This window comes from Microchirus variegatus (assembly GCF_963457635.1).
Source record: "Microchirus variegatus genome assembly, chromosome: 3".
NCBI lineage: Eukaryota > Metazoa > Chordata > Actinopteri > Pleuronectiformes > Soleidae > Microchirus > Microchirus variegatus.
Window position 1 is genome coordinate 38,682,818 of NC_139804.1, and position 25,201 is coordinate 38,708,018.

The 25,201-nt window shown below is 39.5% G+C and overlaps 1 protein-coding gene across 1 annotated transcript in view; it reads right to left on the reverse strand.

The window, feature by feature from the left end:
- Window positions 1–2,242: 2,242 nt before the first annotated feature.
- The window catches only part of b3glcta (beta 3-glucosyltransferase a), a 102,391-nt gene continuing 79,432 nt past the window's right edge, over window positions 2,243–25,201 (reverse strand). Inside the window, exons 11-15 of the mRNA XM_083887190.1 lie at window positions 23,655–23,768; window positions 10,691–10,790; window positions 8,121–8,240; window positions 6,217–6,361; window positions 2,243–2,412 (exon numbers count right to left, since the gene is read on the reverse strand). Of these exons, the coding sequence (XP_083743316.1) occupies window positions 2,245–2,412; window positions 6,217–6,361; window positions 8,121–8,240; window positions 10,691–10,790; window positions 23,655–23,768 (647 nt within the window). The 3' untranslated portion in view covers window positions 2,243–2,244. The remainder of the gene's footprint in view (window positions 2,413–6,216; window positions 6,362–8,120; window positions 8,241–10,690; window positions 10,791–23,654; window positions 23,769–25,201) is intronic.

Genomic DNA, 25,201 nt, shown 5'->3' on the forward strand with positions numbered 1-25,201 from the left:
GTCAAAGGTCGTCAAAGGGACTGTGGCGGGGAGTCGTGAAGAAGCTATTTTTAAACATTGTTAAAACACTGTTTTGATAATGAGTAGCAGTGCATCCACCGTTCCAGAGGGGGGAGCTGCGCTTCTGAGAGCTGGTGTGCTAATTATGTCACTTCCGGGTATTGGCCAATCACAAGACAGTTGGGAAGGCTCTACGCTGGCTGGCCAATCACAACACAGTCTGTCTTCTGGAGGTGAGATTTCAGTCTGAAACACCGCGGCTGAGGAGAGCGTCAGTAAGGAGAGATTTTTATCGGCTCGTTTACAGCAACTAGGAGGTTTTTGACCATAAAAACAAGTTAATGTATGTAAGTAGACCTCCATAACTAACATATATGTGCAACAGGACCACTCTATGTGAGCTTTAACATATATAGGAGATGAAGATGATTTAATCCTTTAACACCGAGCATATCGCAGATGACACTTTGCATTACCGTAACAACAACGGTTTGTGCTATCGGAAAAATTCCAGCGGTTTCTGAAAGTGTGGTAATTACGGTGATTCCATTCGTGCTGTTGCAGGATGCCTGCAAATCAGCTTCTTTGTCACCAGAGAGGAGACATTTGGGAAAAACTGCCTGTACATATTTTCCATTTTGTGGCCTGTTTCTGGACACTGAGACAAAAACTCAACTGTTCCTGTAGCGCCACCATGAGGACTATTGGTTTTGTGTTTGTTTGCAGCTGAGGAAGTTTGGCATAATGAGCTTCGAGTTCCTCTGGGTCTGCCGTTGAATTATGTGAGAAAGTGAAAAATTGGTATTAATGTTGAAAAGAACAACAATTTCCACCTCAGAAGAAGTTAAGTCCAAGATTTCTTGCGTAACCGACGGTTTTAGCCAAAACTGTAATGAGCTGAGGTAAAAATGAGTGGATCCTTAAATCTATGTCTAATTAAAAGTTTTTGACAGCTTTAAAGCTGCCTTTTAGCCACTTTATTAAGTCTGTGGTTTCATCATCAGAGCCTGAGCCGCAATTGACCTTTAATAACCAAACCAACCATTGCACTGTTTCTCTCCGGTGACTCGGAAAAGAAAAAAAAAATCTTAAATATTCATACTTTTATGTCAAAATAGAGCAACATTATACATCATTAAAGATACTTTTGTGAAAGACAAAGTATCTCAGAGAAGAAGAAGATAATCTCCTCCACAAGGTTCAGATTATTCTCCAGATATAAATATACACACATTTTAATTCAAGATTTCCCAAAATAACAATAACCTCAACATGCGTCTCAGTCATGGAAAAACCCTCTGACACACGTTTGCATGGACCCTCTCTCTCTGTGACAACTCAACATTAAAGGTGATATACGTAAAAATATGTACAAGCGCGGCTTTCAGTGTTTAACATTTAAATCATTACCGAGGTGTGGTTGCCAGGTTTTCTGAAAATACGGAAACAAGATGCTACACGTTTACCTGGTTTACCACGTTTCTGGTAATTTACCAGGAATTCTCTGCCCCTTTACAGCTACAACCCTTGCCGTTATATATATATACATATTAGTTTCATATAAGCGTGTTAGAGCAGGTGGAAACTGAAAGCGTGTCTGCTTTTAGAGCCGCAGCAGAGAATTCATCACGTCAGGGGAGGAGATGAAAAGAGTGTAAAACAATAATAGACCTTATATATGTTAAAAGATACATATATAGAGACTGCAGTCAGCTTCCTCACAACGTTTAGCATCTATATTTAAATGCATCTCGGCTGCAGACCCTTGTTTTTTCTTCTCCTCAGGTTGAGACGTTTTTGAGAGGAGCGTTGAGGCTTTTTAACGTTGGTTATTGTTCAGTATTTTTCCAAAATTCATCCCTTTACTCGCTCTGCTGGCATCTCAGCATGTGTCGAAGAGCAACAGACCAAAACAAACTCAAACATAAACACAGTTTGCGGCCTGCAAACGAGAATGTAAATTGTGAAGCTGGTGTTTGACCAGAGAGGGCAGTAGATACTCTGATGTGTATCATCTGTCGTCGTATAATTTTAATACTTACTTTAATACACTATGAAGTGGGACGATTTGCACCTGGATCAACAAATAACAATAACTGGATACACCGGAAAACGATGTTTAGTTAAAAGTCTTACGTATATCACCTTTAATCATACAAAACATTTACATCGATAAAGGAACCTTTTTTAATAATACACACACACACACACACACACACACGACTGTTCATGTCCTCCACACTGTTATAATTCCATCTTCGCGCTCTTGTTAAGTCCGGCTGAAGGTTTGGGCGTCGACTCGTCCTTAAGCCACTTGTTGAACACGGCAACAGGGTCGATGTTCCAGTGTTTATGGAAAGAGATCGGCACCTGGTGAGCTAAGAAGTCTCTGGGATAATCCTCGGGCCGAGCCTGAGAGGGAAGACATGGACGACAGCAATTTAGACTCGGAGGGAGAGAAAAAAAATCACAGACAGAGACAGAATATGTTGCTGCAGGAAGCGAGACTGAAGGCACGTTACATTTTCAGCTTTCAGACAAATACTGCACATGGAAAACTTTTACGTTTATTTAAGCAGCAGATACTTTAAAGCAGACCTAGAACGGAAGTTTTTTTAGTGTGCACTTGCGTCATTACCTTGTTTATGAAGCCCTGAAGGTTCAAAACAAACAGTTCAGCCACTGCTGAGAACGCTGTGTTTTATTGTAATCTCAGGCTCAGCGAGATCTCTGAAAAAACCTGTTCTGGTTACGTAAACACCGGTTCTCCTGAACAGCAGATCCTCCTGCTCCGGGCACTAGTCCGGGCACATCCGGTTGTGTACATTGAACAGCAGAAGAAGAATAACGTCTGTTGTGGAGGTGTTTCACGAGCGACAGTGTCTTCTGATGCGGCGGGGAGTCGTGAAGAAGCTATTTTTAAACATTGATAAAAAATGTTCTGATAATGAGGAGCAGTGCATCCACTGTTCCAGAGGGGGGAGCTGCGCTTCTGAGAGCGGTCGTGCTAATTATGTCACTTCCGGGTATTGGCCAATCACAAGACAGTTGGGAAGGCTCTAAGCTGGCTGGCCAATCACAACACACTCTGTCTTCTGGGGGTGAGATTTATGTCTGAAATATCGCGGCTGAGGAGAGCTTCAGTGAGGAGAGATTTCGGCTCGTTTACAGCAACTAGGAGGTTTTTGAGCATAAAAAGGGACCGTACCTATGTTCCCGGGGTCCTATGTTCCCCGTTTTTCCAAAAAAGGTCCTATGTTCCCCGCTTTGTATGTGACCGGGGAACATAGGACCCTTTCTCTAACCCTAACCCTACCCATTTTCAAAAAAGGGTCCTATGTTCCCCTGTCACATACAAAGCGGGGAACATAGGACCTTTTTTGGAAAAACGGGGAACATAGGACCCAGGGAACATAGGTACGACCCCGCATAAAAACAAGTGAATGTATGTAAGTAGACCTCCATAACTAACATATATGTGCAACAGGACCACTCTATGTGAGCTTTAACAATGCTCGTTTATCTTCACCTGCTTAAGTCTTAAGAACTCCTGCACCAAACGTCATGGAGAAATTCAATACATCGTTCACTTTCACGTGAGGAAACTTGAAAAAATGACGCAGAGTACCTGCTGAGTGTCAGTGTCACGTACAATCCAATCCAACCTTATTTGTGAAGCACTTTAAAAACAACCTCAGCGGACAGAAAGTGCTGCACGGAACAATAAATAAAGGACAGAATGAATAAAAGACATAAAAAAAGCTCACACGAGGCAATAAAATACATCTAAAAACAAATCAAACGTGGGTAAAAGTAACAGCCGCACAGTAAAACACAACAAAAACACACAAATAGTCAAATAAGATTAAAAATAACATTAAAAAGTACACTTCAAAAAAATCTGAGCTATTCCGTTAACACATTAATCTATCATTTAAAGTGAAATCACCTTTTTTTTAAAGGTCATGTCTTCGTCTTCTGCTCCTCAGATTATAATCCTGTCTTTAAAGACTGTGGTTTTTTTGAAGGGCAGCATGAATTTACACCATGACATTTTCACACAATAACAGAAGAAAATGGCTGAATTCCATTTAGCTGCTACAGTTTCAGGCTGCTGGATAAACCACTGTATTATTATTAATAACATTTGCACCAATTAAGTTTCAATATATTTATATTTAGTGTGTATAAAGGTTGATAAATGCGACTGCTTCACATAAAGTGTCTCATAACAAACTAAATAATATTGTCCATGCAGCTCTGAAACCTGTGATGATCTGATTTAGATCCTGACCTGATGCCACCTCAGCTAAAAAAGGAGAAAAGTCACATTATTGAGACTCAGGAGCAGAAACAATATTTCCAGATGCATAAACTTCAGCTGCTTCACAGCTAAAACAATAAAAAAAGTGCTAAGTCAATATAAAAGCAAGATACATATAAATATTTAATATGGACTGTGATGTTTACTGGGTTAAAATTGACTGTATTAGATTTCATATTGGATTGTGGATGAAAATGCCTGTTTGGGTTCATATTTATTTTAAAGATATCGTGGCTGTGAGAGACTTCTTTACAAGATCATTTTAAAGACAGAGAAATTATTGTAATTAAACTACAATGTTGACCTTGACACTGTGTGTGCAGAGGTCAGAGGCTTCTAAATGTCACATGACACATTTTCTTGACAGTGATTAATTGTAGGCGTTCAATGGTTAACTTAGATTAATCACATTGTTTTGACGACAATGTTTTTGAAATGTCATTTATTTCCAATCTCCACCAATTCGTGCTGCTTTTTTCCTTTACTATGTTTAAATGTAGTTTAAAGTTTATACAGAGGCTTTAAGAATGTGCAACATAGAGCTTCTTATATACTTTTTTCCCCAGCACAAACTATAGGCAATCTGAATTTTCACCAAGTGTAGAGCAAAAAAGTACTCAAAATGTTTAAAATTAGATTTTATATGTGAAATTTCTGAAACACGTCTTCTGCACAATTATCGCGACTTTATGTCTCACGACTAAAAATGTGACATAAAACTTTGACTCAAAAGAAGACGAAAATTTTTTTTTTTAAAGTCTATATGTGACCTATAAACACACACTCCAGGATGTCCATATATGGAGTTGTATGGACTTTACAAAATGTCTTCTTATGTGTTGTCGAGTCAAAGTTATGATTCATTTTATATTGTATATTAAACGGTGCCATATGTAAGAATGTGGCCAAAAACACATTCAAATTCAAAATACCGAGGTCTTTTAGGTTTCATTTTCTGACGTAACTGGCAACCTGTGGTGGCTCGGCAGCTGAGACTCTACTGACTGCAATGGTTGGTAGACGGCGGTAGGGTTAGCGCATGTTTTGGCATGTGGTGGTTGGCGCCACATTTCAAAACATGATTTCAAAACATAAACAATGATTTACAGTCTGCAAAATATTTTTTTTAATGCAAATATTTTGTCTGTACTGTTGTTGTTGGTGAGTTCAGTTTGTTATATGAACATTATTCCTGAGTCTCTGTGACATATTAGGAGGATTTTATGGCCAGTTGCTTTAGATTTATTACATAATGCACCTTTAAAAGTGAGTAGTGATAATTGTGCAGAAATCACTAAATCGACATTTTTAAAAAATTTATTCATTCTGATTTTGAGGACTTTTTGAGTAGTTTTTTTGCCCAGTTGTGTTTATATAGAGGGTTAAAATCCAGATGTACCTATAGTTTGTGCTGGAAATAATAATAAGACACTCTATATTACACATTCTTATAGCCTCTGTATACGTTTTAACATATAATGGAACATTTTCTCAGGGTTATTTTATTATTTAAAATCTAAAGAAGTGCAATAACCTGAGTGAATGTTAATGCAGCAGTATTTGATCTTAGCGGGAGTTATTTTTGAAGTGATTTATCTGCCATCTTTCCCCCATATCTGCATTTGTCTGCAAGTTTTATAATGTATTACGAATGGCCTGTGAGGGATTGGGGCCTAAATCACGTGTCACATCCTGTTATATTATTATCTTATTATAATATCTGAGTCCAGGTGTGAAAGAAAAGCAGACTTGACTTAGATTTTGTTCCAGCGCCATTTAAAAAATGACAATTGTGACGAGGAAAATACAATTATTATAAAACAGTGTTAAAGAAAAAGGTCTAAAGGTTTGGACACCTGCTGTATTAGAGCGTAAAAAACATAAAAACGCACTTGATGGAAGAGCGGACTGTGCGTGACAGGAAGTCCCAGAGCGTTGAGGCACATTCCCAGCACCATGTCGTCCGGAGCGTCGTTGCTGTAACACTTGCAGCCGCTGTTGAGGAGCTGGACCACAGCCTCCCTGCTGAACACCATACTATATCACAGAATAAAAAGAGCTTGATTATTATTATTATGATTATTTCACAAATATCACCTTTTTTGCCGTGTTGTGAAGTGTCACTAAGTGGAGATTCATATACAACAGCTGACGTTCAGCTCTTTCACTGGTGAGTATTAAATCACTGTGGATGTTATGGAATTTTTAAGGTCCATGTTTTTTCTCGCACTTAGCGTCATTTTCTACGAGCGGCTTTTTAGTATCGACTCCCTGTCTCGTCTTATCAACTGATGAATGTTTCATATCAGGTTCTTGTGTCGCTGTTGTTGTTGTTGTTGTGTTGTTTTGTAATGCAGTCTGCAGAGCAACCTCTCCCTCCCAAAGGGAGCCAGGCACTAAATTGAAACAGATTATCTACAGATTACAGGTTTTTTATTACACATTCTATTTTCTCTCAGCAGAGTTTGTATCTTTGATGGTTAATCCCCCCGAGAGACTGTTTCTGTAAACTTGGAATCAAGTCGGAGTTGAGTCGTTGTTGAGCTGGAATCATGAGGATCATTCATCAGTTAATGTGACACAAGAAACTGTGGAAAAGTTTGATATTGTCCAAAAAAACTGGGTCAAATTGGAAAATAGCATAGGGAATTGGGCTTGTAATCAGAGAGTTGCCAGTTCAAATCCCTGCTGCTCCTGTGCCCGATTTACTGTATGCGTGCTCATGACTGGTGTGTAAAATTCATGTTTTTAATTATTAATCTGTGCGACTGTATTTTTCTTACTGTTGTAGGTATTTGGAGACAAACAAGTTTCCTCACTCTGGGATTAATTAATCTAATCTAATCTCCGATTTTTATTAGTTAAGATGTATCAGTGTTAAATCTGTCTCAGCTCTTTGTTGTGAACCAAAAGGTTTACATTTGTTTGTGTACATGTTTGCTTATAGAGCTCTGGTTGCTGATGTCATACAATCCCATAATGCAACACAACTGAATCAAAACAAAGCTGTGCTGCTTAAATCTACAGACATACAGTGTTTATGTCAGGTGTCATCTGAACCAGGTGATATGTCGGATGACTCATGTTTGTACAAGGCTGTTTTCACACAAAGTGAGGATTATTATGGATTTACTGTATGTTTTTCCCCAGAATGATAAAAAAAAAAGACTCAAGGACAATCAATTTGACCAGATAGCTAAAGATCCCAAGAGGGTCTCATTTATCTCATTTTTTAAGACTGCAAGTAGGTCTAATGTGCACAGTTTGAATTAATATAAGCTATATTTAAAACAAATGCTGTCTTTTTAATTTATGAGGGATGTGACAAATTAACGTTAGGGGAACATTGTGGGAGTCATGGGGAATCCACAGGCAACGGATTCCGGTTTATATCAGGCACAGAATCCAACACTAATCCACTTTAGTCTATTGTTTATTTAACAATCCAGCCACATATAGTGGTCTCCTAGTGTCCCAAGCCCAGATAAATGGGTAGGGTTGTCTCAGGGAGGACATCCACCAAATCAAATATGGGGATCACTAAAAACAGCAATGCCATACCAGGTTAGGTCGAGGCCTGGGTTAAACACAGGGTGCAGAAGGAAATTGTTGGTTTTTAACAAAGGAAGAACAGAACAGGAAAAGGGAAGAAACCGAGTTACACTGCGTCCAGAACTCTATTTCTCACAAAGGTAATAAGTTCCTTGTGTAATTCTCGTTGGTCTCTGATCTTCTTTCTCTCATAGTGAACCTTTACGACTGTATCTCAGAAAACTGTGGACTCTGTGAGACTCACCCTCCGCCTCCTGTGATGTAGCTGTAGCCGCCTTGGTTCAGGCCGTAGCCGTATCTCTCACCGAGACACACCGGATCAGACGGGTCGTAACAGCTCAGCAGCGCTCGCAGTCTGTGGAGGCTGCACATAGCGCACACACACACACACACACACACACACACACACACACACACACACACACACACACACACACACACACACACACACACACACACACACACACACACACACACACACACACACACACACACACACACACACACACGTGCAAGAAACGGTCCAATCAGGAAGTGAAATAACTGCTCTCCCACAGACACCATTACACATGGAGAAGCTTCCACGTAAAGGAGTGACCTGACAGGTGTAAAGTGAATCCAGCTGGATATGAATTTATTTGCTCATCTCTTTAGATGTTCAACAGAGTGATAATATCTGTGAGATTCATTTTTACAAAAGTTTCCCTTTTTATTGCCTGTGTGAGAGAGAAACTGTTTAAACATTAATGACCACATGTGAGCAGGACATTTAAAGACTGAGAAGCTGCATCGCGGTGAAAAATAAAAGGTGAAAACAGGGCTGCACTGATACCAACATCAGTATTGGGCCTGCAGCTGTCGCACTGTCAGCAGTTTGGAAATGTTTTGAAGAAAAGCCACGACTGTCACCTGTGCTCTGATAGACTTGTCAGTCTATCAGAGCACAGGTCCACACAAGGAGGAGAAACTCTGCTCCTCATGAGATAACAACATCTAAAGAACCAACACGACACACAACAAAGGATTCACCGCTAAATATTAAGTATTATTGTAAGTATGTAAATACCTGAAAATAAATCTTATCATCTCTTTTGATGTCAAAGCCAAATGCTCTTTGGGCTGCTCCCTCACTAGGGGGCACCACAGCGGATTTGATTTGGCAGATATTTTTAGACATGCTGTCCTGGCACAATCCTCCAATTTATACGGGATCAGGACCTTCATATCAAGTACCCTCCCTGTAACCCTCCCTCTGTGGCTGGGGTCACTTGAGTGTCCAATACATAATGAAGAATGGGGATTGGGTACCTTGCTCAGATGTACCCCAGAACTTGACGTGGCAGGGAGTTAAACAGGCAACCCTAGCAGTTGCATGCCAAGTTCCCTTTCAAGGTCACTGGTCCAATACTTTTGGAGGAGACTGTAAATGTTTGAACACTATCAATAGTATCTAATGTGGTATTTTGTTCACAGTCAGTAAGTACTCGTGCTTGTTAATAGTATAGGTGCATCCCTAATATTAAGTCATAAAATTACCCTTATATATTTAAATAGTGGCTCACAATTATATATCGATGTATGGCCTAAAAACTTCTTGATGTTTTGACTTGGGGTTTTGGTTTCCTTCATCAAATAACACAGCTCTAAGGACTTTAACACAAGGGTTTAACCCTAAAAAGCCTCAGTAACCTTCTCAAAAATGTCTCAAAAACCAGAGAATAAGAAAAATTAGGGTTTCGTGTGAATAGGGGTTGAGCTCTGCTCGTGACTGTGACTCCTGGGCTGCAGGATCCAGATCCAGTCACGAGGCTTTTATTATTAATAGCTCTACTATTCTGTCATTAATATTGTTGTAAGTCTTTATTTTGTCTCTCCTCTGTCCAACATTTTTCCTTTCACCCCAACCGGCCTGGGCAGATGTTGCATATCTTTGAATCTGGTCCCTTTTAATCCATTAAGGCCTGAAGCGCCTGGAAAAATGTCTCTAAAACCTGAACTTCAATGTCGACTAAATGACTGATTTCTCAGCCTCTGCAGCAGATATAGGAACACAATTCAAAAAGTGTTTGAGAGCTCACACCTGTAGCTTTCCTGTGAAATTTAGTTTACTTAGATACAAAAATGTAAAAGTAAAGTGAAAGTAAAGTGAACTATTTTCAATTAAAAAACAGTAAGAAACTTGTGTCAGTGCCTTGATTTAGTCCTGATGGAGTGTGAAGAACAAGAACATCATGTAATGACTGTAACAGTCTGCTTCACATGTGATGGTGATGATGCTTACAGCGCTGCGGCATCTGCAGGTAAATCCACTGTCGCCCCCTGCTGCACGGTTGTAAACACTCCGTCGATTACGGTGGTATTTATCATCATTATCACCGACCTCGTCGTCTTCAAACATAATTATGTCTTAACCATAAATCCCGTTCGTTTTGTTCAGCGCGTTTCGAAGTTTTCAGCGATGACCTCATCGAAGACGAAACTGTTCAAAATCACTGCCTTCAGAAATCTATCTGCTGTCAAAGTCCTCCATGTTTGCGCAAAGTAATTTCAAAACAATGTCGCGAGGAACCCTTATACCCCCGAAAATTGACGTATCTGCTTTAACGGCGTCTATGAGAGAATAAAACGCTCAGCCGCTCTCCCGGCGTCGATGGTAGAAGTGTCAATGCTTTCCCGGCATCAGTGGGTTAAAAATAAAGAGTTTCTTCTCTCTCCACTGATGCAAAGTGCTCATTATGCTTCTCTTCTCCTCCCACTATGATATTATCAAGTTTCTCTCCTTTGAATAGCTATTTCCAGATGGTGAACACGTACCTGATAAGTGTGTCGTCGTCCACGACGAGGAGCCACTTGGTGTTTGGGACGCTGCTGCTCAGAAACCTCTGGAGGATTGCAAACGTTTTCCCGCAGTGGCCTGTGAATGGAGACATGCATAGATCAATACAGGCCACAGCGACTTCATCGATACTGACCACATGCTGTGTTCTGGTTTGCAAAGATTAATGAGCCTGTTACTTTAAGAAAACACATTTGGTATTATGGTTTTTCTCTGTGCAAACACACACAGAGAAAAACCACAGTCATAAAGCAATTAGAATCAGTAAAAGCACGTTTAACATCTCACTCAGGAGGAGACATTAACTGCGAGGCAATAACTTGAAGCCACATCTCGATTCACTTCAGCGCCTGATTGAATTTATCATTATGAGCGCCTTTTGTGTTAATGCAGCCTTAACGATGCTAATATGAAGCTAAATGTGGACAATAATAGCCGTTTATTTGAATGATTTGAAAACCATTGCAGCAAACAATATATTCAAGTGACTTTTATTCTTTTGAAAGTAGGTGATAAACATCAGGGCATGTTTTTTAACCCCCCCGAGCAAACAAGTGTGAATCACTGTGCAACTTTTGCAACTGTAATTTATATTTCAGCATAAACCTGACAGAGTGTGAGCAAATCTCAGTGATGTGTTCGTCTACAGCCGTGGCTCCCAGACATCTTAATGTGTACGCGGAGAAAACAGGAAGCAAGCTACTACATCTGAAATACATGTGTTATATTTCATTATATTAACAAAAATAATCAGAATAAAAAAATACAGGAGCAGCACCGAACTTTCCAATAAACCAAGTCTGCAGAAAAAATGCAGAAAAAGTTAAGTATTTTAAAAAAAGTTTAAAGAGCAGAACAACTTTGAATGTCAGCGTAAATGTCACGAACAACCTGAACATTTTCATGCACACAATTGTTGAAATCCATTATAAAGTGCTGGAGCTGTTAAGAGTCCAAATAAAGGTACAAAATAACAAGATATAATAATAATTATAATAATAAAACTGCACTTTTAGTTGCTGACTCAGCGTTCCAAACTAATTACCAATTTTGAATATATTCCCAGAACAGAACATTTATTTTTTGTGGATACAGAGGTTTTTGTTTTTATCTCCTGAAATTTCAAGAACAAGTTTGTCTTTTTTTTAATTATTATTATCAATACTTTAATTTCACTTAATGGCTTTAATTTAGCTATTTTTGAGACATTTAGTACACTATTGTCATCTTTACACATGTATTACATCAGCCGGAAAAGGTCACGGTCTTGTTTTTAAAAGTGCTGTAAATAAAAAGGTAAAAAAAACACTAAAATACTATAAGATTTAACAAAAAAAAATGGATGGAAACCCTTAACTTTAGTCGTTTACACACACAACAGCACAACATTAATGCTAAATATATTTATATATATGTATTTTATGGCTTTTTCAGGCTCAAGATGCAAACTTTAGGCCTTTATGTGAAAAAGACGTCTCCAATGTCAATGCCAGTGTCCTGATCAGATTGAATAAAATGACCTGCCAACTCCTGAAAACTAAAAAAGCACTGATGTGGTTGCACCCAAGGAAAACAAGCAGCCTAGAGGAATCTGTTCTACCCATCACAATCCAAATATCTGCACACCATCATGGCTCAGTGCTGAGACATGGAAATCCCTGGTGGCAAGCATCACAAAGAATACTGAGGCCCTGCTGTTTTATTTATAAGAAACCCAAGGTGGTTTCTTCCCCTTGTATCTGACTTTAAAGTAAGAAAGGAAACCTTGAACTGCTGACAGGAATAAAATCGCAAATTTACATTTTAGAGGCAGGTGTTTGTGGGAAGAAGTGGTGATATTATTTGTAGTTGAAGGAGGTTAGCGAGTGATGGTCAATCAATTCCCGGCATGAAAGTGAGCTTACTAACATATGAATATGAACAACAGAGCAAACCCCGGAAAACAGGGGAAAAGAGAAAATGTGTGAACGTAAACTGGTTCAGCTCAAAAGTCATCAGTCGATCAAAAGGTGACCAGTGATAAAATAAATAAAAATAAAAATGCTGGAGGCAAAATTCGCTGGTCAAGAATCAAAATACATGAGAGACATGAGAAGCTGCTGGAATGCTAACATGAGCAAAGATGATGTGGTAGAATGTGTTTTTCCATCAGCATGTTTTTATGCGCATTTTTGATTTGCTCAACTCAAAAAAACCTGCATGGAAACACAGAAAATTTGAGTCTTGAAACATCGCATAGAATTTTCAGATTTCACTGAATAAAGGATGATGTTTAGAAATATCATGCTGGTAAAATAAAACAGAAACTGCATAAATGTTGGATATGATTGAGAAGACGAGGTCCATACGTGCGGACGTGAATGTGTCTCTACTTCGGACTTGATTTTTAACATCTGTGCACATTTTCCTGAGGAGTTCTTGGACTCGTTCGCTTGTTTCAGCTCGTCTTCTTCAAAAGAAATGATCTGTTTTGTGAAAGATGTTCCCATTTAGAGGAAAATGAACATTAAAATATGGCAGCTAGAGTATGAATGACTGACTGCTGGTATCATACTATTAAGCTCTGGTAGCTTCATAGATATGCTGATGGATTGTCTGCCAAAATGGTGTTGATTTGTTTGCCTGCCAGCAACCAAAGTTACCTACATGCACTTTAACACCAGTAAGAGGTGTATAAACGTTTACCCTTCATAGAGGCAGGCAATCCATAGATTTGTCTATAGGATTGCCTGCCAAAATGGTGTTGTTTTGGTGGACTAAAGTATTGGGACACCTGTCCAATAACATATTCAAATATATAGTTTTTTAATATGGAGTTGGTCCCTCTTTTGTAGCTTTATCAGCTTCTTGGAAGACTCTTCTTTAGGATTTTAGTGTTTCTATGAAGGGTAAACTTAAGGGAAATTCACACTTCTTGTTGCACATTTTCTTTTTTTAAAAAGTGTCTGTATTTTGTGAAATGAAAATTTAAGACCACACGCTTTACTGTAAACACAAGAAGTGGCGATTAGTGACAAAATAAACCTGGAAATGACAGAAAAACCCTCAACTAATGGAGACTTACTGGACAGAGACACTTTCCTTAACTTTAACATGATTAACGCGACACTACACACTCGTCTATTTGCAGTCTGAGGACCGACTTGATGAAGTTCTGTGCTTTTATTTTCCTGTTGCACAGTCTTGCATCACTTTTCACCTCACTTGCCCAGAGAGTTCGAAAGTTTGACTTTATTTTTCTCACTCACACAAATAAAGTTTGTGGTTTTCCCTCAGCCGTATATTCATTTCATTTAATATTTTTTAGATTTTTACATCACGTAAAAATATTCTCTGGAGGAAGTCAATTATTATATTATTTTGTCTTAAAACATTTGTCACGCATGTACCAAAATCAAAATGACATGCTAATACCTCAGTAATAAATCCATGCTACGGTATTTAGTGTGATAGTTAAAAGAAAAGATAAATGAAGACTTATTTAAACAAGAACATCCAGTTTTTTTTCAGGTTTCACACCAACAAACAGGAAAAAAAATATCATAACGAGCACTAATCTACCTCGCAGGTTAAACCTTAAAAATCCTGTGGCAGCATTAGTGACATCTAGTGGTGAGACTGCAGATTACAGTAACACAGACAATTCGCAATTTCCCAAGCACATCAGGGAACGAAGGTGACCTTTGGATATCAGCAAAATGTCCACAAATGTACACAAAAAGCGTGAATGGCTTCTGCTTCAAAACGAAAAACATAGGCTCTGATGTTCATGAGATTATTCAGCTCAGATTATTCACCACCATAGTGGGTAAGAGGCTGGGAAGTGGAAGTAGTTCTGGGGTGGGTTTTCTTTTATTGGGAGGAGACTGTCTGTTTTCCCAAAAGGGAAACGCTTCGGAGAGGAGTTCAGCTAGTGACAAGCGGAAGAGTTTTGCTAGCGGGTTAGCCACCATGTTTTGTTTTTCCCTGGGGAGACCACAACCTCGGGGGTTAGCTTAGCTGTTGCTGCAGCAAGGGAATAAATCCGGCTCAAGTTGAGCTACAAAGCACAGTTCTGCTCTTCCTCGTCACACAACAACGTCACAATATTTTACGCTTGATGCTGTCATGAAGTCCACGAAGACAAATGAAAGACACTATTGTACTTGCAATATTGAGAAATGGACAACACAGTCACAACACAGTCACATCTCTACCATCCATCCATCCATTTCACCTCCGGATCAGAAAGCCAGAAGTAACCGTGTGCAAACTGCAAGAGAGGAGCTGGAAACACAGGTCGTCCAAGTCACACAGAGCCACACAATAATAAGTAAAAAGAAGGTTAGAAAATAAAATAAAAAATATCCATTCTTCCTTCTATCTATTCATCCTTTACATGAGTGGTTCTCAAACCTTTCATACTAAGCACCACCTGAGAAAATATTGAGCTCTTGAAGTAACACCATTATCACCAATGTTAAAATACAGTGGCGTAAATAGACTGAGCAAAGTCAGCGACTAATTATTATAATTATTTAATTCATTATACACAGTTTGAGAACCACGGCTTCAGATAAACACTGTTTTCACCTGCACATTCAGCATATGAACGGTGTCTGAATTCACAACATCGTTTCAGGACTTAATTCTTAACGGCGCAGGCAAATCAGCGGAATCAGCGGAGTCGAGTGAAGGTGAATAATCAGCGGCGCTGGTGCTGACTGCAGATTCTTCACACACTGACGCCGACTGTTGACTCTTGTGGAACTCGAGGCTGCTCTTGGGAAACATTAGCATAAAAACCTCAAGGCTCCGCGAGATAAGTAGACTGATGTTAACAAGGGGAGGAACCAATACATTATACATGTCGTGGTTTTAATTCAATATTAGTCAGTGATAAATGATAGTGAATCGTATATTTAACATGGATGAGAAAAAAAGACTCATCTTGTTATTTAATCTAAATAATTCGAATGCAAGCTTTTCTGATTATCCCTTTAAACAGTGGATTTGATTTTAATGTAACGCGTCCCCATGTGCATATCTCTTAACTCTTAACTGAGAAAATGTTAATTTAAATTTTTCTGTTGTTATGAAGTCCCAGTCACGTCTCAGACTCAAACTACAGTAAAAATCTTATGCACTGGATTTAATCCAAACTGTAAAGTTTTTTATGATTTCAATCGATGTCCATGTGACGTGAGTGATAATGGTCATCCTCTAATGAATTAGTTGATGTCATCGACATATACTGACAGTGCGAAAATGTAGAGTCGTCCTTTCAGCTACATTTCACCCACAAATATGCTGTGAAAACTTCCATCCATCCATCCATTCAGTATCTACCGCTTTATCCTCCACCAGAGGGTCGCGGGGGGTGCTGTGCCTATCTCAGCTGACATTGGGTGATTCCGGGTACACCCTGGACAGTTTGCCAGTCCATCGCAGGGCCACATATAGAGACAAACAACCATTCACTCACAGTCTCACACCTACGGTCAATTTAGAGTGACCAATTCACCTAATCCCCATATCGCATGTTTTTGGACTGTGGGAGGAAACCGGAGAACCCGGAGAAAAACCCATGCACATGGGGAGAACATGCAAAAAGGCAGAAAGGCCCTTATTCCGAAGTTGTTCCAAATGGGGCTCGAACCCAGGAACCAGGGTCTTCTTGCTGCAAAGGCAAGAGTGCTAACCACTACACGGGCCGTGATCAATAAAGACATATATTATCTTATACTTATATGAAGTTTTATGTTGTTTGAAGGCATGCATGCACCACAAGAAGGCAAATACACTTAATTATGAGTGTGATCCATCAAACCTCAACGTTAAAGCATTGGATTCGAATCAGATTTGATCAGTGTTGCTGGTAATCTGTACGCAGCCATTATGCCCAGTTATTAAAATGACAGGAGAGCTTCAGCAGGTGGCCGCGTACCAAACTAGAGAAAATCCCTGTGTCTTAATAATGGACCGTGGACAACTGCCAAATTTCCACCGCTCGATTGTCGTCTCCCAAAAGTTTAGAGAGAATAAAAAGTTGGCATGCAGCGCTGAGCGGAATTAAAGGGACTGAAATCCTCTTTGCCACGATGATCTATGAGAAAGATTTGGCAAACAAAGGCCTCGGGATAATACAAACAGAAATTGTTTGAGTCGTAACTTTTGCTGGCAGAAAAACATTAAACTCAGAGGTAAGTCATAACTAGTGTAGCCAGTTAATCATCTCTGATTAGACATACAGTAATAATATCAGTGCCTGGCTCTGATAATGTCTGTCATGTGGAAACACAGATCACTGCATCACATGGAGGCTCCACAGCCATGTTTGCTACCGACTATAGTCGCAATTCTGGCACAAACTATGGATCAAAGGCTATATCTGTTAAATTTAAGACCTTTTTACTGAAAATAGGCATGAAGAAATGTGATTTCCTGCTGCTGATTAACAACCAAAACCAACAAAACAAACAAAAGTAAAGTGCAGTGCATGAGAGCGAGTGTGCGTAATGCAGGGTCAACAGGAAGTTGAGTTCAGACGAGATTTAATTACTTCTGAAATCACATGTGTAGTTCACCAATCAAACAGGAAACTCACAAAGACAATCCAGTCCAAAAAACAAAACGTTTGCTGCTGCCACCTTGTGGATAAAGATGGACAAGTTGGTCAGTAAGGCTGGCTTTACACGACAACGCTCCTGGGTGAAACCGACAAAATATTTGATCAGATGTGCCTTTCGTTTAGACGGCGACTGCGTTTTTGGGGCTTAAAAACGCAAAAAAATGAACCCACCCTCCAGAGTGGAAATCTTAAAAACGCTCCACCGTTGCGTTCTCGTCTAAAGGGTCGAAAACGCAAAAGTGTGCTCTGAGCTCTCACTCTGCCTCTCCTCCCGTACGCATTGACGTCAGATCCATGTGCAGTACAGCCAAACAACAACAAACATGTCGGATAAGATCCATCAGTCAGACATTTTAGTTGCCTTAGCTGCTCTGATACTGATCCAGGAGTCATTTCAGCAATTACGCCGAGTTAATGTTTTGGTTTTCGACTGTGCTCAGCGCTACTAGTGAGAAGTAGAAGGACGTTTCAGGGCATGCGCGCGGTCTTGGTGTTTTTGTATGACAGTGCTTCACAGTGCCACCTAGCCACCTGGCATGCATACTACATCAAATGTCACACACTTTTGCGTCACCGTGTGCATGCAGATTTCCACCCAAAGTCTAAGCGCAAAATAAAAAGTGGGAACGCAACGCCACTTTTGCAGTTTGTGTTCAGATGGTTGTCATGTAAAGCTAGCCTCAGTCTTTGGAGAAGTGTGGAAAACCATTTTTATCAGTGCAATCTTTGATGAAGCATTGTTCAGTTCTGTGTCTTCTGTGCAAACTGACCCAGCATCTTCTGTAGACAGAGAGAGAATGACGTGACATTCGTCTTCTTTCTTTAATGTAAACGACAAAGAGACAAACCACTTAACATTTCTTAAGGTCAGTACAAATCTTGCACACTGAGCAGCACATACAGCACATTAAATCCCCCGCTTATCTTTATCCTTTAACCAAACCACTAAAGCTGCAACAGCGAGTCGATGTCTACAGTGATAGCCTCAGAGTTGGCTTTTATCTCATTATCAAATTAAATGGCTTTTCCTCAGTATATAAACAAACCGGATCACAGTTTTTCGACCTTGTGCTGTTAAGCATTGCATTTAAAGTGGAAAAACGCTGAATTATTCAACTTATAGTTACCTCCACTAAGGAAGTTACTGTATGTTAATGATCGTGTTTCTCTGATTGTGAGCAGCAAAGGCGAGAGATATCACTGGACATCTCTTGCATTTGTCATCTAGAGAATGTCAAAGTCGGCACTGCACACACTGGTGCCTTTAGTAAGTCCTCGTCCATGCATTCCTAACCCTAACCCTCATTTGCATATACTGGACCTGCTATCGAAGCCAACTCTTCCACGTCCCTCAAACGTAAAACCTAATTCTAGTCATGGTACGGTTTGGAACGGTAAAGCCCTGGGTCAGGCTTGCATTTCGACTGAGAACAGGGTTAGGGTTAACTTGGTGATGGCTGCATCAGTCATGTAAACATGTTTGTACGACCAAAATCGAGCTAGCCTTAGTCGGACTAACATACCTGGAAAATGCCATTCATAGTCCGATTACTCCTGCATGTATCGCTTAATCGGACTGGAGTGGGACTTCTGCACGTGCCCAAAAATGACCTCCTCGGTCTATTCAAGAAGAAGAAGAAGAAGAAGAAGAAGAGGAGGTATAAACTGACTAACAGGACAACCACACCTCAATCTAATTTATACCAAGATTAACATGAACAGCAAGGTAGGAAACATTCAGAACCACAGTACGATCCATCTCACCATTCATGGTTTGTTTTTCTGCGACATAAAGGTCAACAGGAAACTGATTCACTACGCACTAGCTTATAGAGGGATACAACGCCACCTACGGAGGCGGAGTCAGACGAATACATCTAATAATTTCCTCCTCCACATGTATACTCTTTATACTCCGAGACTCGGCAAGTTGTCCGACTGCCTGTCTTAGTCGAGCTCAGGCTGCAGCTAGCTAAAACTGTGTATGTAAAACGTACCGCGCGAGATACGTAGCATGATAACAATGTTTTTCTGTCGCTCAATCACCTGAACGTTTTAACCCAAGGGAAGTGTTGGGGCTGGTTGATATGTTGGTATGATACGTGTCATTCTGTATCAAATCATAATATTCCACTGTCTGGAAACCAGAGGCCCCATTCAGGTGGTTTTACATGCAAATCAAAAATGTGCATAAAAACAGGCTGATGTTAGCCCAGACGCTAACGCAGCCCTCGAGCGAACTGATCACTGAGCAACTTTACAACACACACTGACTCTTCCTCTTGATGAAGGTCAGATTTACACACGCTTCTAAGGAAGCAGCCAGTCGGCATCCTTCCCCTCCCTCGATGCAAAGATGCTACAAAACACACCTCGAGCTGCCCGGAGACAGTCAGCGAAGGCAGAGCGGGGAGACGAAAGCACACTCTCATGAACACGAACCCGTCTCTCTTCCCACAGCGGAGCTGAAAGAGATGCATCATCCCCGTTAAGAGAGGTCTTAGGTGCCGTTTCGAGCTGACGGCGCTGGGAATGTGAAATAAAATTGCGGCCAAGTGGTTCCCGCCTTGGGCAAAGTAGGACCACACTGAATCAGAGCCTGAGCTGTCTTCACACACAAGCCTGGAGTCCTCTCAGCGCTCGTACGCTCTGTTTACACGCTCTTCATCTGTGATACGATGCATTATGAATTCCCATAAATTCAACATGATGTTTTTCTATAGCTGTGTTAAATCTGTGCCGTTTGCTGCTGTGATGCATCAAACTTTTTTTTCTGATAAAGACTAGCGACTCATTTTTTTTTTTTTTTGATTAATTAAATCTTTTTTTTTTTTTTTAATAAATCAATGCATTGTTCGGGAATCCTGCCAACAATGACTCATCAAAATCTGGATTTCCCAGACTCTTTAAATCTCAACTGACAGGAGCTGCACCGTCACCCGAGGATAAAACCTGACTTAAAGGACGTTGTGAGTAATAAATCTGGAAATATATCACTTTGATATATGAATATTAAAGATCTGTTCTAGTAATGCGTTACTACTTTATTGTTTTGGTGTCGGTTCAGATTTAGAGTGAGCAGGGTAAAAGGTCGTGCCTGTTCTTTATTGTTTTGACTTGCAAGAAGAAATAATGTTGCCGCAAAAAGAGGTGAAGTGACAGTTTCCTGAGCTGCAGCCACACATCCTGTCTTGGTTCTGGACAGTTTTGATCTAAATGACGTTTTTTTCTGGTTAAATAAAGAAAAAAAATGTCCATCCATCATCACATCATCTGGTTCAGAACAGCGTCCTGAAAACCTATCCATCTGCAAACTGCAAGAGACGGGGCGGAACTACGAATCACGCGGAACCACTCATAACACATAACATCAGATCAGCTGAATAGCTCCCTCCTCACTCGTCTCCTCACTCGATTATTAATCGGGGGGTCCCATCACCCATTTGTTGCACAATACTGTTTCACCACACCAGGTGCCACGTTGCAGTATTGGCCATCTTCCCTGTCAGATGTGGGCTTGTGTGGGCCTTTTCCACAGCGCCATTTGGAAAGAAATTAATTAAAACATTAAAAATACACAATGAGAAATAAAATTATTGACCTTTTGTCTGGTTAAAAAGGATAAGAAAGAATGCAAAGTGTATTATGTATGTAGGTCATATATGTAAAACTGAAATTACAACAATCTTTAGGAAAAAAACATGCTTTCCAATTACACTGTAACATGTTTAGACCCCCCTCAAATTTTGCATTGGAGGCTTTCAGGGAGGCTTGAGTGTTAATCGGGGGGTCTAACCCCCCAGACCCCCCTGTATTTCGCACAGTGGGCGGAACCATGAGTGAACGCAACTGTAAGCACGGGAACTTCAAGTTATTTGACACACTTGTAGTTCAGCCCAGGAATAGTGTGTTTCCATTTGGAATAATACCACAATTTCCAACCACAAACGATCCAATGATTGGTAGCCCTACCTTGGGGTACCACAGTAACGGTATGGTACAGTACAGGTGGAGCTAGACTCACGACTGTCGGCTGATTGGGGCGACAGAAAAGTGTCACTCGTTTGTGACCGGTGTTTCTTCAACGCTCAGCCTTGTTGAGACAAACAGCCACAAACAAGTGGCCGACCGTACCAAACACAACTGTACAATGATGGCAACACACCATCACCCTCCCCTTGCATCCTGTTACCAGCAACATCCACAGGTTCTCCTGAGGAAACGATGCTTCAGATCGTCCTCTGAGGAAAACGCTGGAGTTAGAATTCCTCTTAAAGGGGAAATAAGTAGTTTATAGTGCCATCTAGAGGAGAGGCTGAAATTTACAACAAAGACCTCCTCCTCTGCTCACCCCCTCCCTTCCCTGAGCACTATGGTGTCCTCAGCTGGTCAAATGTCGTCCTCGTCGTCTTTCTCCGTGTCAGCAGATGAGGTTCGTGAGGCGAGGGAGAGGGCGGAGCTACCACGGCCGTAGCAGACGAAGCGGAGAGAGAGGAGGCGGGACTTCAGCTACAAGTAAAGAGACGCTTGATTTGTTCTCTCGCGTTTGTCCTTACAGGCTCCGGTAGAAACATGGCGTCTCTCTGCTAACAGTGGCTATGCAACCGCGGTCTGCGACCATGTTATTTTACATGACTTTTTGAAACACTACGAAAATGAAACAAAAACTATTATACAGCGACTAGACAATGCAGGAGCACATAATATGTATAAAAAAGGGGATTTTGGGTTATATAAACCCATAAATACTACATATTGTACCTTTAAGGGATCATTAAACTCTCAGACCAGTTGAGGGACATGTTTTTTTAGGTTGTTTTTTTTACATCTGATCTGCCTCTTGTTCCCCTCAGGTCAGCGATGCTGAGTAAGAGTCACATTTTGGCTTTTTATTACCTTTTCTCTTCAGCGGCCAGAATGAACAAAACCAGCCGGAGCATGCCATGCATTATACATTTTCAAGCAACAGAAATGGAGAAGAACAATATCCTTTCTGGTATGTGAAGGCCACCATCGTACCATGAGGTTATGGGGACTGAAATGCTATAAGAATGTGCAATATAGAGTCTTATGTCCTTTTGTTTCACCACAACTGATATTTTTTTTCATTTGCACTAACTATATAGAGACACCTGAGCAAAAAGTACTCTTTTAATTAACTTAATTTCATTAATCTTACTTGATTTAACTTAATATCACATGCACAAAACCAGAAATCAAACACTTTTAAAAGCTTGAAATTATAAAAACATTTGTTCTGACCCTCTAAACCTTGCACCTTAATAAATTAAATTGTCCCTCCCCTGTAATTTGCTTGTTTGTCTTAAAGGTGCACAATGTAATAAATCTAAATCAACTGGCCATAAAAAACTCCTAATATGTCACAGAGACTCAGGAATAATGTTCATATAACAAACTGAACTCACCAACAACAACAGTACAGACAAAATATTTGCATTAAAAAAAAAAAAAGAAAAAAAAAAAATATTGCAGACCACAAAGTTTATTTTTTTGAAATCATGTTTTGGCATGTGGCGCCACCTACCACCGTCTACCAATCATTGCAGTCAGTAGAGTCTCAGCTACCGAGCAACCACGGGTTGCCAGATCTGAGCTACAATGGCGGAGAAAACGAAATCTAAAAGACCTCGGTATTTTGAATTTGAGTTTAGTAACCGTTTTTGGCCACAATCTTATGGCGCCTTTAACAACATATATTTACTTGTTTTATTTTGTGTATAGTATTGTCATTTTGATTTATATACTGTGCAAATTGATTCATTGGGATTAAGGGGCAGAATAAATTAGATTCTTCTTGTTTTCTCCTTTTCATTAATCTTTAGTAAAATAGTGTTTTGTTTTGTAACAGAATATATAGACTAAACTATACCTGAAGAAATATATTATAACAGTGTTTAAGAACCAAAACAAACAAATAACTTAGTAAATTTCACATTCCACAGATGTCTCTCAAAACTGTGTCTATGTATGTCATTGGAAAAAATGTAATACCTTCTTTTTTTCACAAAACATTTCAGTTTTTGGCTCCTCCCTAAAGAAAATAAAAAATGAACTCAGACCTTTAACAAAAACTGACTGAAATGTGTTAATTTCCACATCAAATCTCAGAGTCAGGTTTAAGAGGAAGATGCAATGTTTTCGGTCTAGAATTCAGTGTTTGACTTTCTGAAACATCCTCTTCACCTTGTTTGAAAATGCAGCTCGTGACTTTTTCCATTTCATATTTCATGCAGCTCCGACTGTGCAGGTGACCTTCACCATCGCAAAGGTCTCGCTCTCGTCTGTTTGCCTCAAAGGGAGCGAGCTCTTACCTCTCTCAGTGTTTGGCACTCCTAAATTGATGGTGGGTATTGAAGGATCAACGTGGTCGCTGTAGTACTCCAGGAATAACGCGTCCTTCTCCCAAGTTTCCTTTATCACTGGAACTGAAGCAGAGAGAGAAACAAGAGAATTTTAGAAGTTAAAGCAAAAGCGTTCGCAGCAGTTTCACCATCGGCAAAACCTCTGCTTCTCTGAGGCTTGGATTCAATAACCTTGGCAAACTTATTGCACAGCATGTCTTCTCTGATGTTTCAGGCTGGATTTTCTTTGGTGAAATGTTATTAAAGATCACTGAATTTATTAAGCAATACATCAGCAGTGGAGACGAGGGAGGAAATGGACTGAATTTTAAGAAGATGTGAGATAAAAGCTCACTTTAATCCTTCTCCTCTGTTAAAAGTCAAGATTAATTCACATTATAGCATGTGCTAAACATATATATATATATATATATATACACACATATATATATATATTATAGGACCATTAGTGGCTCTCATTAGCTGTCCTTGGAAAAGTTTTATTAAATTAAATAATAAATAATATGAAAACAAAGAGTCTGTTTCTTTTGTTTCAGGAGTTACATTTTATGTATAAATTATGTATTTATACATAATTTAACTTTGTGCACTTTACTTACCTTATCTAAATGTACTTTCTCCTTCTATTTACACACACTTTTTTTTCAGCTAAGCCTCTGGTGCATGCAGCAATTGTTGGGAAAACTCAACATTTCAAGGCAACTTACTGCAATCAATTGTTGAGTCTAAAGCTCAACAAAAGAGTTTTCCATCAATATTATTTTGTTTGCCAAATTTGAAAGTTAGAGTTGTGTCGACTCAAAATTCAAAATGTAAATTTTTAAATTCAATTTTTTAAATTATCTCAACAAGATTGGTTAGCCAAACAGAATTTTGACTTTTTCTTTTTACAGTGCACTGGAACATTCAGACAACTTTCAGAGATCTGAATATAATATGATGAGTTAAAAGTTCATGCAAATAAAATAAAAATGAATACAGAATATGCTCAGATGTATCTTCAAGCATCAGTTCAAGTGAATTCAAGTGAAAAAACTAAACAAATAAACAACTGTAATGAAGTGGCAAAAGCATTTAAATAAACAAAACAGAAGTGATTATGGATAATATCTCATGACGGAGTCCTTGAGCCAAACTGAAGAGAAAATAAATGAATCTTTTGAGAAGATAAGGTTGTGACATTATGAGCATTTTTATTTAATTAAATGTATTATTAATATTATTGTTGTTGTTGTTATTAAATAGCAACAGAGCGCAGATGTAACCAGTCGATCACGAGCAGCCATTTCCTCCTCCACAATAGAGAGGATTTCCTCCTGTCTGTGTTTGTGATTCTTCAAAACAAACTTAGTTTCTTACACAATCTTTTCAAAGTCCTGATTATAATAATAATAATAATGATAATAATAATAATGATAATGTGGCGCCGATGGGACAAAAAAGATGACGTATTTCTTTATTTGTGAAGCCCAAATCAAAACGTAACTTCACTAAAT